This window comes from Saccopteryx leptura, chromosome 3, assembly GCF_036850995.1.
Source record: "Saccopteryx leptura isolate mSacLep1 chromosome 3, mSacLep1_pri_phased_curated, whole genome shotgun sequence".
NCBI classification, from domain to species: domain Eukaryota; kingdom Metazoa; phylum Chordata; class Mammalia; order Chiroptera; family Emballonuridae; genus Saccopteryx; species Saccopteryx leptura.
This window is the reverse complement of record NC_089505.1, coordinates 38,468,907-38,485,271: the sequence shown is the minus strand read 5'-3', so window position 1 is coordinate 38,485,271 and position 16,365 is coordinate 38,468,907. Positions and strand designations below refer to the sequence as shown.

Genomic DNA, 16,365 nt, shown 5'->3' with positions numbered 1-16,365 from the left:
GAATGACCAAGTATCGTTTTTCTTTCCTCCTTATATGGGCTTTTAGTGAGACTCCATTATGTGCTTTGTAAACATGTTTCTTTTTCTTGCTAGTCTCACAGAAGCGGAGACACAGTCGTTACATTAAGAATGATATGACATTGTGCATTTCAGTAGGGTTTTGCATTGAGTAAGCGGGTTCATGGTGAAAGGAACATCGCATTCATCTTGGGGAATTCAGGGAGAGCTGGGTTGTTAAAGATTATTCAGTGGATTTGGTCATGATGGACAGTATCCAGGAGTGGGAGTATTACAACTGAAAATACAAGGGCCAACCTAGCCAGTGGCTCAGTGGAAAGAGCATCAGTCCTGAGTATGGATATCATGGGTTCAATTCCCAGTTGCTTCTCCTTTCTTCTCCCTCTTCTACTCCTACAGCCCGTGGCTCAATTGGTTTGAGCATTGGCCCCAGCCACCATTGGAGCACATCAGCCTCAGGTGCTAAAAGTAACTTGGTACTCAAGCATTGGCCCCCTATGAGGTTGTTGGATAGATTCTAGTTGGAGCATATGCAGGAGTCTGTCTCATTATCTCCCCTCCTCTTACAGGAAGGAAGGGAGGGAGGGAGGGAGGGAGGGAGGGAAGAAGAAAAGAAAGAAAGAAAGAAGAAAGAAAGAAAGAAAGAAAGAAAGAAAGAAAGAAAGAGAGAGAGAGAGAGAGAGAGAGAGAGAGAAAGAAAGAAAGAAAGAAAGAAAGAAAGAAAGAAAGAAAGAAAGAAAGAAAGAAAGAGAAAGAAAGAAAGAGAAAGAAAGGAAAGAAAGAAGAGAAGAGAAGAGAAGAGAAGAAAAGAACAAGGGTCCGGTGCCAGGAAATGTGTGCTGTGAGCAAAGAGCCACACATACTTTGTGGTTCCCTGAGAGTAAGGTTCACAGACGGAAGTGGTAAAGGTTGGGTTAGAAAAGCAGACAGAAGCTCGAGTTTCGCATGCAATGTTAAGGAACTTGGATTTTCTCCTCCAGACTGAACAATTGCAAGGAGGGGAATGCTGGTATCAGAATTATATTTTAGGTTGGTTGTAGTTGATTATATGAAAGGAGTTAGTTGTAAATATCTAGAAGGACATGATGGCAGTATGAGCTAAGCTAGTGGTCAAACAGCTGGAGAAGAGGAGAGGGTTTGATAAGGATCTTGAGCCTAAAACTACCCGACCTTGGTGATCCATTGGATGAGGGAAATAGAAGTATATTCACCAGATATCTAGCGTCAGTGTCTAAATGGATGGCGATACCATAAACTGAGAAAAAATGTAGAAATAGACCTAGTTTTGTTTTGTTGTTGTCGGGCGAGGCAGACATGGAATGATCATGAATTTGGCTTTTCTTATTTGGCTCTGAAATAGCTTTAAGGCATATAGATATGTGTGACCAGCAAGCAGATGCTACATGAGTCTGCAGCTCAGGAGCCAGGGCCACATGGGAATTAAGAAATGGGATCTAGTTGGTGAAAGTTGAAATCATTAAGAGTATAGAAGAGATTACCCAAAGAATGTGTGCAAAGTGGGAGCCTTGGGTCAGAACAGGTGAAGACACAGGGACCTAAGAGACATAAGAGGAGCACCAGGAAAAGCAGTGACACTGAAGTGACAGTATATGAAATGTCAGAAGGAAGTAGTAGATCAACTGATTAAATGATACTGGGAGATACAATTGGATAAGAATTTAAAAGTTGGATTTGGTGATTAGGAGGTCATGGATAAGACTCATATTTTAAAAAAATAAATATTTATTGAGAACGTGCTTTGTGACAGGACCTGTGTAAATCTTTTTAATAAAACAGTAAACAAGATGAACAGGATCTGGTCCCTTTTAGATCTTACCAATGGAAGCAGTAGAGAGTTTGAGTGGAGGGATGCAGATAATGCAAGAGGTTTAGTATGTGGAGTGAGAGATGCTACAGCAGGGCTAGGACAGGCTGCTTCTCGTTTCATGGATACAACGTCATAACCGTGTTGTGCTGGGGATGCTCTGCCTGCCTCTGAGTCCTCTTCACTGGTGAACTGCGACTTGACCTTCATTTCTCAGCTCAAGCATCACTTCCTTAGAGAAGCCTTTTCTGAGCCTTAGACCAAATCAAGCTCCTCCTATTAAGTACTCTCCACAATTTGGTTTTTTTCCTTCATAGTACTTGTCATAGCTTATGTGTGTATATTTATTTGTACAATTGATCAATGTCTTTCTATACTTTAGACTATAAGTTCTTTAAGGGCAGGACCATATCACATTTTATAAGTAGAAAAATAAATATTCATTGAGTGCATAAATGAATTAATGTTTCCTGGAGAAAGATAACTGATCTGGATGTTTCAGCAACTTAGGGTTACAGACAACTAAGGAGGTGATTAAGAAGTGAGTATGGGTAAAAATGGTAGGGTGAGGCTAATTATTGGTTAGATGTTTATGTGGAATTACAGGAAGGATTATTAGGAGGTGGAGATACCTAAACTATTGGCGGGCTAAGCGGTGTACAGTCACCGGGAAAGAGGGGAAGGTGAATGTGAAGGAAGGGAAAACTGACATCTGATGATTTCCGAGAACCTGGGGCATGGGCTCAAGGGAAGTATAGTAGAAAAGAAGGAAGAAAATTAGGGGCTAATCTTTAGTACAGTTCTACCCTGGAGAATAAGAATAGACAATACTCTACACTGTTCTTCAAAGATTTTCTGTCAGGAATTAATCATAAAACTTAACTTGAAATATCTATGAAATTTTCTGTTACAAAGAAAACCAGTAAATTAAAGGACAATTAAAGTTATCAGAGTATTGATTTTAAAAATCTAACCTAGCAGGAGGCACAAAATAATTTTGAAATCAACATCTCATTTTTTTACAGTGTAGTATATACCATAATAGAGGCAACCACTTTTAGTGTGATGTGATAGGTGAGAATTCATATCTATCTATTTCATTTCTTCCCTTTCCAATTGTTTGTTATTATTGTTTTAATTCTTCTTTTGATAATCTTTTACCTTTAAATAATGTATGTAGTTACCTGTTCAGTATTCTAACAATTTTTAATGGTATATGAGGATCTAGCTCTCTTACAATTCCTTTTGCTTCTATTTCCCGTAGTCTTCAACTGTCACTTGGTTTTCCTGTTGTGTGATTTAGTAACTTTCACATTCTATTCTAATATAATATTTAATACTTCTCTTTTTCCTAAAGAGAAAACATTTAAAAACCAGTTGAGGCCCTGGTTGGTTGGCTCAGCGGTAAAGCGTCGGCCTGGCGTGCGGGGGACCCGGGTTCGATTCCCGGCCAGGGCACATAGGAGAATCGCCCATTTGCTTCTCCACCACCCCCCCTTCCTCTCTGTCTCTCTCTTCCCCTCTCGCAGCCAAGGCTTCATTGGAGCAAAGATGGCCCCGGGCGCTGGGGATGGCTCCTTGGCCTCTGCCCCAGGTGCTAGAGTGGCTCTGGTCGCGGCAGAGCATCGCCCCCTGGTGGGCGTGCTGGGTGGATCCAGGTCGGACGCATGCGGGAGTCTGTCTGACTGTCTCTCCCCGTTTCCAGCTTCAGAAAAAAAAAACAACAACAACAAAAAAAAACAAAAAACAAACCAGTTGAGTGTTGACATAGTCAAGCACATGTAATTATGGAGCCAGAATTACATTTCCTATTCTATAAGATCACAGCTTCTAGGAAACATGACCCTAGCATCCTTGCTCAGTATCAATTATTGATCATGCCGTATTTTGTTATGCCTCAGATTTGCAACTTACATGCCTTTTGTTTTGTTTTTACTGAAAGCTCTCATTGTTCTCCTTTTTGCCTTACTGAGAATAGAAATAACCACTTTATTTATCATGTTATTTAATATTTGGCTCCTGAGAAATTTTGTTTGTTTTATGTTCCATTATCTTTTTTAAGATGTTCTTGAAACCAAATGACTTCTTGTACCTAATTAAACTGATTGTTTTCTGGCTTTTTCTCTCAGATTTCTTATATCGGTTTTTTTGGATGTAGTAATATTGTCTTTTCTTGAATTTTACATTCACTGATGAGTGCTTCCTTGAGTTATGGCCCCAGAGAAGGTGCAAAGGAGGCTTAGGATCTCTGAGACTGTTTAATTTTTGACCCATATATTAATTTTAGAGTTGGACAAGAATTTTAGGTTCATAATTTTCTGTTGGATCTTTGAAGGCTTTGTGTATATGTTTACATTTTTTAAATCCCTCTGTTATGAAGATGTGGTATTGTGAGCTAAGTAAAAACTGGGCATTATTCATGGGAAAAATTTGAACTTTTCTTATAATTGTTGTTTCTAATTCTTCCAGATATAAAAAGCTACTAATGCAAAAAAATATATTAAAATACTTTTAAACATAGAGTAAGGTATTTGTTGGTGACGGTAAAATATAACATTTAATTTAGTAATAATTTTCTGGTTAAAGAATAAAAGAAGCCCTCATTTCTGGATGAAGGAGATAAACATTTATGGGTAGGTCTGTACTGATTTGATTATAAAATGAGTTGGATATATAGCAGTTCATTTATTCTTATTCTTTTACCTTATGATCAGTAGACTCTGTATGAAAATAGAATGCCAAATTTTAGTTCCATTTTTAGAACTTTGTGGACAATTTATTAAAATAAATGTAAACAACATGAAGGCAGATACTGAAAATATATATTATATTATGAATAATCTCTCATTACAGGTGTTGATCTATCCTATGAAGAATAGCATAGGCTCAAAATTGGTTCGTGTTGTTATTTCTGTCTACTATAATGTGGACTTAATATCAAAAACTCTTACTAAAAAAAATCTGTCATATTCTGAACATTCATCTCATGACTTATAAGTATAAAGAGTTATAAGCAACATTTAGTGTTTAAGTATTTAACTCCCTAAGTATCAGCCATACTTATCTGTTAGATGGAGAAACACTTGGTGAGTAAAAACAAGCCAAATGACATTTGTGGTTTATGAGTAGTCAGTTTAATCTAATGGATTAGGAATATTTCATCTGCCATACTGTCTCCATCGATTAAGTAAAAACAAAATTTGGATTATAAATTATAACCATTTGGGTGGTTCAATTTGTTTTTTTAGCAAAGCTAAATTAATGAATGTTATAAAATTATAATAAATCGAAACAGCTTTATTGAGAAATAAAATGAAATTTACATAAATGTAATTTAAGCCTACTTTTTAAGGCTCTATGTTTTGAAAATAAAGATGGCATTGTCCAAGTGTGATCTTTACCAGGATACACAGGGAACTCATTTACTATATGAAATTTATTTTGCCCTGGGTGTTAGGAGTCCAAAATTACAACTTGCTCAGCAAATGTGAAAAGCAGTGTCTCCTGTTGTACATTAACTTTCATTGTATCGATTCGTATCTGTTAGTATCACATTATATTTACATATAATCAAGACATTCACAGTAGTATTAAAGGAAGTATACTGTGTAGAATCATTTTTTCGCCAGACCTGTGGTGGCGCAGTGGATAAAGCGTCGACTTGGAAATGCTGAGGTCGCCGGTTTGAAACCCTGGGCTTGCCTGGTCAAGGCACATATGGGAGTTGATGCTTCCAGCTCCTCCCCCCTTCTCTCTCTCTCTCTGTCTCTCCTCTTTCTCTCTCTCTGTCTCTCCCTCTCCTCTCTAAAATGAATAAATAAATAAGTAAAATTAAAATAAATAAATAAATAAAAATTAAAAAAAAGAAATGTTTAGAATCATTTTTTCAAAATTAAATCATTGCTTTTATGCATGTAAAGCATTCAAATTAATCTATAGAACCATGTAATTATACAATGTGCTAGGTTACTATAGAGTATTATTAGAGCTTAGAATTCTGTCACCTGTGCAGAATATTTTTGGACCAATAATATTTTAGTTGCTTGCTATATTTAGAATATTATCTTAGAAATAAGGAAAGACTGTTCAGAGAGACTATAAATTGCTGTCTTCGTGATTTAAATGAAAAAGCAAATTTGTCATATAAAGATTTTAGAGCCCAGTGAAACAATATTACACACAGATATAAAATGACAGTAAAAATGGTAGGTGAAATTTTGAGGCAAATAAACTGTCAGTGACAAGTTTAACTTATTAGAACGACCTTCCTGTACTGTTTTAATGAAATAAATGAGTTGGCCCAAAGACAAAGCTGAAAGAGAGGTTGAGAACTGCCTTGTGCCGGAAAGCAAACATGTCCGTCTGACCAATGCAAAGATTATGCTGTCATTTAACAAATTATATGATTGACCTCTGGTTTTACCTTTAAGTTTATAATAAGAGCTGCTTAGCATAATAAAAAAAAACCCATATATGAATTAAAATCCTTTCTCCATTCACTCTAGCAGATGACTCGTCTCAGCCCTGGTTATGAGTAAGGATGCCAATCTCATGGTACGCTTATGAGGCTTACAGGTGCTAATCTATTTATAATTCTTGGCACATAGTGGGCTCTAAACAAATATTCATCCCTTTCTCCTTGTAAGTCAAATGCATCACTATGCTCTGCGACCAGGAAATGTTCAGCTTTATTGTCTCCATTTTAAGATCAAACAATATACAATTAAAAAGTTGAGTATATGATAAAGTAGCCTTTATTTTGGCTGTTCAACAGTTCTCTTTGAATATGTTCTCTCCTAAAGCTCAGGTGGTTTAAAGGATCAGAAATAGTTCCAGCGTCCCGCAGGACCTTTGGCCCACATTATTCTGAATGCCATCCACTGTGCTAAGTGGGGATGGGCACTATCATCGTCCTTCAGAACCATTCCCAGAAACAGGCAGAGCAGAGGAGAAAATCTGGGCTAGGGCTGCATTGATCAGGAAGCTGAGAGCTTAAGCTTCGGAGACCCTCACTCGCACAAGTCCCTTTCTAGGCCATGTATCTACTTTTTGTTTGTAACTTACAGTCTTCTCCTTAAAGAGAGCCTCTCAAATGAGACCAATTTCAGGCCCCATGAAACCTGGATCTGCTCTGACTAGACTGTCGGTAAAAGATAAAAATTTCAATCCAATTTTAAATGTATGGGTTAGCCAATAGCAATGGCAAAACAAACAAACAAAAACAAACTAAGTTCTGCCTGTATGGACCGCATGATGATTTGTTCATAACCCTTGACCGTAGATGCTCATATGCCCTTCACCACAAACTAGCCCTTACCTGTCCAGGAAGGTGTTCTCTAGTTCAGCATCCATCCACCCCAGAGTCACCCATGTGAAGAAGTGAGAAAGGGGACCACCTACCAAGAATCAATCAGCCACTGGGGGAGAATGGACACTAGACCTACAATCATCCTAATGACTTTGAATACCAAACATGCTGCCAAAAACTTAGGACACTTTTCTTTCTTGGGTCATTCACTTGTCATGTACTAAGTGCCTGCTGTGTGCCAATCATTGTGCTGCCTGCAATGTGCTGCCCTCTGCTTAGTTACTACATCTTCAATATTGTCACCATCACTGAGAAGCTGTCCAAATAGGAATATAGACAGATAGATACCATATTATTTGCCCTATAAGATGCACTTTTTCCCCCCAAAGTGGAGGTATTTTATTAAATATTTTAACACATCATTTGGTTCAGAATATTTTTTTTCTTATTTTCCTCCTTAAACCCCTAGGTGTGTCTTATGGTCAGGTGCGTCTTATGGAGTGAAAAATATGGTAGATAAATATAAATACATAAGCAGGTTGGTAGGTAGGTAGGTATACAGATGGATAAATAGGTAGAAACTTTCCAAATAGGAATATAGTCAGATAGGTAGGTAAATATATAGGCAAGTTGGTAGATAGATGATAGATAGATACACAGATACACAAATATGTATATTGCTCAAATATAACTTTTACCAATACTATGATTAAAATCTTTAGTTATTTTAAAAGCAGGCTCAAATGTCCTTTAAAAATTCATGTGGTCTCTTGGCCCTGGCCAGTTGGTTCAGTGGTAGAGCATCACGCTGACATGTGGAAGTCCCAGGTTCGATTCCCGGCCAGGGCACACAGGAGCAGCACCCATCTGTTTCTCCTCCCTCCCCCCTCTCCTTCCTCTCTATTTCTCTCTTTCCCTCCTGCAGCCAAAGCTCCATTGGAGCATAGTTGGCCCGGGCGCTGAGGACAGTTCCATGACCTCCGCCTCTGGCGCTAGAATGGCTCCAACCGCAACAGAGCAATGCCCCAGATGAGCAGAGCATCACCCACTGGTGAGCATGCTGGGTGGATCCCAGTCGGGTGAATGCGAGAGTCTGTCTGACTGCCTCTCTGCTTCTAACTTTGGAAAAAATAAAAAATTCATGTGCTTCCTTTAAATTGAAGTTTAAATTTTCAGTTATTTGCATGTGATTTGGAATTAGCAACTTCAAAATTTTATTTGCAAAACCTGTAAAAAGAAAAGGTTATATTTAAATATGATAATTTTCTTTATCTCTCAACCTTTTAATTTCTCTTTTCACATTAAAGATCTATTTTTCCTAGATGATTTTATCCCATTTCCACAATCATTACCCACTTTTTTTGTTGTTCTTGTTTCTTTTTGTTGTTGTTGTTTTTGTGACAGAGACAGAGAAGGGGACAGATGGGGACAGACAGGAACGGAGATAGATGAGAAGCATCAATTCTTTGTTGTGGCACCTTAGTTGTTCATTGATTGCTTTCTCATATGTGCCTTGACCAGGGGGCTACAGTAGAGCGAGCAAGCCCTTGCTCAAGACAGTGACCTTGGGCTCAAGCCAGCAACCTTTGGGCTCAAGCGAGCGACCATGTCTGTGATCCCACACTCAAGCCAGCAACCCCGCACTCAAGCTGGCAAGCCTGTGCTCAAGCCAGATATGAGCCCGTGCTCAAGCCAGCAACCGTGTGGTTTCAAACCTGGGTCCTCTGTGTCTCAGTCCAATGCTCTATCCATTGCGCCACTGCCTGGTCAGGCTCATTGTCCAGTTTTTGAAAAATATATTATAATTATAATTGCACTGCTACAGAAGCTTAAGGAGCTACTCTGTGTATCAGGGAAGAAGAGCATTCTTTCAAATAAAATATGTGAAGATGTGGACTGTGACCAAGGCTTAACTAAAGAGTCAAGCATTCACTGGAGAGTTTCACTCACATATTGTTTGTGGTGTTTACAATTGCAAGAAAATATTCACTGAACACTAGTCCAAAGCCAAGTCTTATAAGTCTTGAGTAGAAACTCTCAATGGTCAAAATGGTATAGGAAACATTTAAATAATTTTTTAAACAAAGATTATTATATATATATATATAATGTGTGTATGATTAAGAACATATAAATATATGTATGGTAAGAATAATTGAGATATGACTTGAATATACATAATAAGTACCTATTCTTTAGTGAAATGGGAAGACTGTTTTTAGTTGGTCTTACGTGTTTTAATCACATAAGAGTTACAGCTTCTCAGCCTTTTGGCTAAGATCAAGTTTAGTATCAGTCATATAAGAGTTGGACAGTGTTTCCAAACCTTCTTCTAAGAAATACTAAGTTCTATTTCAAGAATCCTCACCTGGCCCTGGCCGGTTGGCTCAGCGGTAGAGCATCGGCCTGGCGTGCGGAGGACCCGGGTTCAATTCCCGGCCAGGGCACATAAGAGAAGCGCCCATTTGCTTCTCCACCCCCCCCCCCTTCCTCTCTGACTCTCTCTTCCCCTTCCGCAGCCAAGGCTCCATTGGAGCAAAGATGGCCCGGGCGCTGGGGATGGCTCCTTGGCCTCTGCCCCAGGCACTGGAGTGGCTCTGGTCCCCGGCAGAGCGACGCCCCGGAGGGGCAGAGCATCGCCCCCTGGTGGGTAGAGCATCGCCCCTGGTGGGCGTGCCGGGTGGATCCCGGTCGGGCGCATGCGGGAGTCTGTCTGACTGTCTCTCCCCATTTCCAGCTTCAGAAAAGAAAAAAAAAAATCCTTACCTAAGAACCTACGTGTGCACATACTGGAGTGAAAGACGCTCCAATTCATGAGTATCCATGAGGATTCTGTGTCAAGCATCCAGTTATATCTCAAAAGTAAAATCTTGATTAGAAACATGGCCTCAGTGCTTGAGATAGTAACGACCACATTGGGTATATGGTGGACTGTTCAGGAATCAAATCCTTGTCACAGTAAGAGTGCAATTATATTTACATGTAACTTGGTGGCAACAATTCAATAAGGTACTTAGTTGCGCAAATCGAATTATACAAACAGTTATATAAATGTTTTTACAGATAATATTTATATTAGAATTGGAAACTAAAATGGTATTGTGAGGACATTTATAGCTGCTATCATTTCCTTCCACAGAAAGAGCCTTCTGTTCCTTGATGTTTATTCAGAAAAAGTTTTACATAATCCTTGCTTTTAAGGAATACTCTTTATCTCCTTTTCCCCAAGTCATTTTGTTCTTGCTGATCATAAACAAAATCTACTTCCAAGACCTTTAAAATGCCTCCTAACCATTGAGTTAGGTATATGTCTAGAAAGATATGTGAGTTTTCTTTAGGATGTGTTAGTTTATATATTAGTCGTAATCAACCACCAGCATGAGAACTGGAAATGTTACTGAGCTTTGCAAACATGAAGTATTTGACACTGATACAATCTTGGAGGATGTGATTACAAGCAAATTGACAGCCTCAGGAAGGCTTTGTAGGTAGGGCTTTTATATTGGAGAAACTTGTGTTCCGTAACATTTGCCAGATTTACTTGTTTAAAATGTTAATAGCCTTTCCTTTCCTTTCCCTTTTTGCTGATACAGATCCACATCCAGAGAACTGAAGGATGTGACCATATGACCTGTTCACAATGTAACACTAATTTTTGTTACCGATGTGGAGAGAGATACCGCCAGCTCCGTTTCTTTGGAGACCACACATCAAACCTCAGTATATTTGGATGCAAATACCGCTACCTCCCAGAGAGACCTCATCTAAGGAGATTAGTGCGAGGGTCGGTCTGTGGTGAGTATCGAACATGACTTACAGGAATCTTCCCTAGAAGTAATCAATGATACTAGAACTTAGAAATGTAATCGCCATGATAATGCTGACCACCTGCCAGGTATTCTAACTGGGGCCTTTGCCCCAAACAGGAGGAAGATTTTCTCTCTCCCTTTGAGTTTAAACTTAAAAATTTATGTTTGTTAGCAGGATTGCTTAGTTATATAAGTAAGCAGATTTTGTTTAAAAAAAATTATTAATTACACTGCAGATATGTGAAGTAATTAGTCTTTTGAATTTCTGAAACCCTATTGTAAAGCACTTGTTGAGACGAACAATGTCACATTTATTTTCATATTGACATTACCCAGCAGCAAATCTTACACATACATTCTCTTCATTCATGGAGGCTGTGCTATACAGTAAATAATATCTGTATGTTTCAAAGCCCTGTAATGGAGTTCCATAGTATCTATATAGTTGATAAGTCATTGTATATGTTTTCTGTTACATAAATGTTAATATTAATAGCTAACAGTTAATGTAATGAGTATCAAATACCTTCATTGTATACAAGTCCAAGATTAGATATCCAAGCGCAGTGTTTTTCTGAATTGAGCTTCTCCCTCCCTCCTCATCCTCAACAACACACAACATCATACACAAATATGCAAACATAAACACAGATTCCTGCTCTGGCCAAATGCCACCACCTTGTGTGAAGCAGTGTTCCTCAGACCTAATAGTCGTTTTTTTCAATAACAGTGTACTCCTCTCTGGAATGTACCCACTGTGGGATTTCTTCCTCTCTTTTCATCACAAGGAACTCTATTATATGTCTTTCTGTGGTAGTTTGGCCTGTGTATGCGCAATACTTTTAACATCTTCCACATTTCCCCTTTGTTACCTCCTTTTGCTTACTTACATCTTAAAAATCTTTTTATAGCCCCCTGTAGCCCTCAATCATTGCTATTGTAAACTACTCCCCTCTCCAGAATCTAATGATGGTTAATCAGACAAAGCTGGTGCTGATGATATATTTCTATCAGGTAAAAGAGAGAACATGTATTTTAAAACTCATTTTAACTTGTGGAGACCAGTACCATCATTGTCTAAAATCTTGTATGATCTCTATAAAAATATCTTTAGTGAAATGTAAACTTAATTTTCCATAGCCAACAATATTCAATTTGTTTTAATAATTTTCAATGATTGTTTTATTTGCTTATAACTGTACTAGAAAGCCCAGCGGTCATACAAAATGACCGCTGTTCTAGATATTATAAATTGTAATTAAAATGATTTGTGCAAAGTTGTCTGCTAATTCAAACTGAATTACCTAGGGCAGGTGGCGAGGATGCCCCTTTGCTTAGTGCTCCACGGGGTTTTCCCCTTCTACTTGCTTAATTGCTTAAAGTTTCAGTCAGCATTACTCTGTCGTTTTTTTGCATTTCTCTTCTGCCTTTGTTCAAGGGACTCATTTTGTTGAGACAGGCTTTTTTGTCTTGCATCTGAGGCAAGCCTTGTTTCTCTATGCTCATCAGTCTCATTTTGCCGAGAAAGACGCATTTGCTCTGCGACTGAAGCAAGCCTTGTCTTTCTCTGCTCAGTGGTTTCTTTTTGTCGAGAAAGCCGTTTTTGTGCAGCTTTAGCTCCTTTTCTCTCCTCTTCAGTGCTGTATTTTCTAGGAGGCATTCTTAAAAGAAATTACGTTAAGACGTAGTTTTTATGTAAAACAGATGATTGCCAATGCAAACAAATGTTCACCTTCCCCCTGAACCGCTCAATTTGCATTCAGCCATGGCAACTTCACCCCATTGGCTAGTATAGTTACGCAAGCAACCAATAAGCTATCAGCGACAAACAGACACTTAAGCCTCATATAATAAAGATATACTATAATCATATAACCAATGTTTACTTATTAGTTAAATTGACTTGGGAGAGATAGCCAAAGAATCTAATACCTATTTTATAAGAGTAATACCATGGGAAAACTAATAGCAAATTAAATTTTGAGCTATAACCTATTTGTAAGTCTATACATACTGAGAACAACCTAAAAACACAAAATTCTAAATTTTCTGTGTTGTTCTTTTCTTTTCTACAACACTGCCATTTTGTGACAAGATGTTTCCTTCCATTCACAAGAATCCTCTTCACAGTCATACAAGAGTTGAGTTATTTAACCACATTCCCACCCAGCAAACCCACTAGAGGGTGATACTCTGCCCATCTGGGGCCCTTGCTCCATTGCTCAGCAACTGAGCTCTTCTTAGGCCTGAGGCAGAGGCCATGGAGCCATTCTCAGCACTCAAGGCCAACTCACTGGAACCAGTCGAGCCATGGCTGCAGGAGGGAAAGAGAGAGAGAGAAAGAGAGAGAGAGAAAAGAAGGGTCAGGGATAGAGAAACAGATGGGTGCTTCTCCTGTGTGCCCTGACCAGGAATCAAACCCAGGACATTCACACACCAGGCCAATGTTCTACCACTGAGACAACTGGCCAGGGCAAAATGTGTTTATTTTTTGGTCTGTTGATTAACAAATATTTTGTCAAGTTAATACAGAATGCTGGACTTTTTTTTTTTTTTGTATTTTTCTGAAGCTGGAAACGGGGAGAGACAGTCAGACAGACTCCCGCATGCACCTGACTGGGATCCACCCTGCACGCCCACCAGGGGCGACACTCTGCCCACCAGGGGGCAATGCTCTGCCCCTCCGGGGCGTCGCTCTGCCGCAACCAGAGCCACTCTAGCGCCTGGGGCAGAGGCCAAGGAGCCATCCTCAGCGCCCGGGCCATCTTTGCTCCAATGGAGCCTTGGCTGCGGGAGGGGAAGAGAGAGACAGAGAGGAAGGAGGGGGGGTGGAGAAGCAAATGGGCGCTTCTCCTATGTGCCCTGGCCGGGAATCGAACCTGGGTCCCCCCGCATGCCAGGCCAATGCTCTACCTCTGAGCCAACCGGCCAGGGCAGAATGCTGGACTTTTATATTCTACTAAATGAATTGGAAATTTTGTGCAATTCTTTTGCAAAGAAATTAAAGTAACATGAATGTCACTTTAATATGTTTTATCTAGATAAATCAACAATGGTTTATTTGCAAGTATAACTTAAAATAGAAAGAAAAGAGAAAGAAATTAAGTATAAGAATAAAAAAGATATGATAAATTGATATGAGAACGTATTATTTTAACTATTAAGGATGGTATTTTAAAAGACTTGTTAGTGATCTAGCAATAAAAGAGTGTATGCTTAATCCCTCAAAACAGTTTTAAAAGTAGACTTAAGCATGTATTCAACACTGATTGCATAATTGGAATAAGTTTATTACTTTCCAGAGAAAGCACATGTCTGAGTCTTGGAGTTCTGTAATGTTTGGTAAATATATCAGTGCTATTACCTTGCAGCCATGTTTCATTGCTATTATGAAAATATACTAATAATTATTTTAAAAAGGACAAGCTTACTGAGCTACATGTACAGAAAAAAATACATTCTTTAAAAATAAAAGCCATTATATTCTAAATAGTTAAGCATAGCTTTAAGAATGTACAAAATGTATTTGTTCAATGAGATTTACTATTCCTTAATAGATTTTGTCATTGTCGAAAAGTATAAGTTAAATATGGGGTTGGACAGTGTGTCAATTGAATGGTAATCTTTTTAAATTAAGTGTTAAAAACAATGTTCCCCATCTGTGTGGTCATAGTTCCAAATGATTCCAAAGACCATTTTTTAAGAATATTGCCATTTTTTTTCTGTCTCCATTAAGTTCCTTTTTTGTTTTTTTATGTAATTGATTATTCCAAATGACTGTCATTCATATGTAGAATAGCATTGCTTATTTATTTTTAGCAAGAGAGAGAGACAAACAGACAGACAGCAACAGACAGGAAGGGAATTGAGATGAGAAGCATCAACTTGTGGTTGTGGCACTTCAGTTCCCTGATCATTTTCTCATATGAGCCTTGACTGGGGTAGGGTGGGGGGCTCCAGCTGAGCCAGTGACCCCTTGCTCGAACCAGAGACCTTGGGCTCAAGCCAGCGACTATGAGGTCATGTCTATGATCCCACACTCAAGCTGACGACCCTGAACTTAAGCTGGTAAGCCTACACTCAAGCCAGTGACCTTGGGGTTTCAAACTTGGGTCCTCAGCATCCCAGGTCAACACTCTATCTATTGTTTCACCACCTGGTCAGGCTATTCTTAAACAGCTATATGATTCTATTGCAAATCCCTCCATTCCTTCCGCATCTCTTGTGTTTGGTGTCTTCGGCTACACTGCTGTCACATGCCTTAAGATCAAGATTACTAATAATGACAAGATATTAACCAGATAATAGTTGTATTAGGCTTTGTGTGTGTGTGCTATTGCCTTTTTTTTGTGCCAAGTTAATGGGATTCCAATTGTGAGCTCAGTGCTGTGTTTGCATATCACTAGAGTTTATTATAATCAGTGCTCAATTATTTATTTATGGAAAAAAAAGGCCACTTGATGCCATTTGGCATCCTTATCGGCCTTTAGCCTTAGCCCTTATTATAGAGTGCTTCCTTTTTAAATTTGTTAAAAAATGATTCACTTAAATAACTTTCAATATATTGTATGTTTATTGGTAGTTTCCTCTAACAATAGTACTGAAACATCTCATCTGTAGTTGCTAATTAGGTATTCATATTAACATTTTCTTTGGACCCAGGAAGTAAATTAATCGCTTTTCAGATGTGGGCTTGAACAGAAATCCTCTCTATAGCACCTATCAGCTTTCCATTTTTTGAGCTAATTACATTTGCTAGACACAACTCCGAGTGTGTCACTCCTTTCTTAATCTTTCAGAGTCTTGAAAATGTAAAACCGAAGAGGTCTAAGGGAAAAGCAAAAGGATGGAAAGTCCTGGTAGAATCAAGTGAGCCAGTGGCTCTGGAAGTTTTCGCTTATACAGGATAAATGGTTCATGAAGGATAAATGGTTCATGAGGTGCTTGACTAATGTGCCCAGGACTTCAGTGGAGTTACTAACTGTACATTATTTGTTCTACACCTGATGTATTTCCTTAGAGAAATATTGCCTTAATTGTAATAATCAGCCATCCTTAAAAAAATAACATACAGAGCTGTGGTATTACAAAAAATTGATGAAATTGTTGAGTGAATTCATTTTAAGACTCTTTAAGTAATTTTGCCTTTTGTTTTCCAGCTGGAAAATTACTTGTTGCACCTCTAATCCTGGTCCTGGGATTAGCACTAGGGGCCATAGCAGTTGTAATCGGTAAGAAACACTTAACCTACCCGAGATTAGAATTCTCTGAGTGCCATAGAGAGAGTATGAGTGTAAGTGTAATAACGTGAGTCTGTGACAAAGTGGACATGAAAACTGTTCCGTGCTGCTTTAGCTAGGCCGTCAGCACTGACCTACAGATGCAGAGGCTCCTATTTCATATAC

General features: G+C 38.7%; 1 protein-coding gene across 1 annotated transcript in view; it reads left to right on the top strand.

Annotated features, from left to right (window-relative positions):
- The window catches only part of RNF217 (ring finger protein 217), a 139,745-nt gene that overhangs the window by 112,591 nt on the left and 10,789 nt on the right, over positions 1-16,365 (top strand). The window contains exons 4-5 of the mRNA XM_066373319.1: positions 10,745-10,946; positions 16,120-16,191. Coding sequence (XP_066229416.1) covers positions 10,745-10,946; positions 16,120-16,191 — 274 coding nt within the window. The remainder of the gene's footprint in view (positions 1-10,744; positions 10,947-16,119; positions 16,192-16,365) is intronic.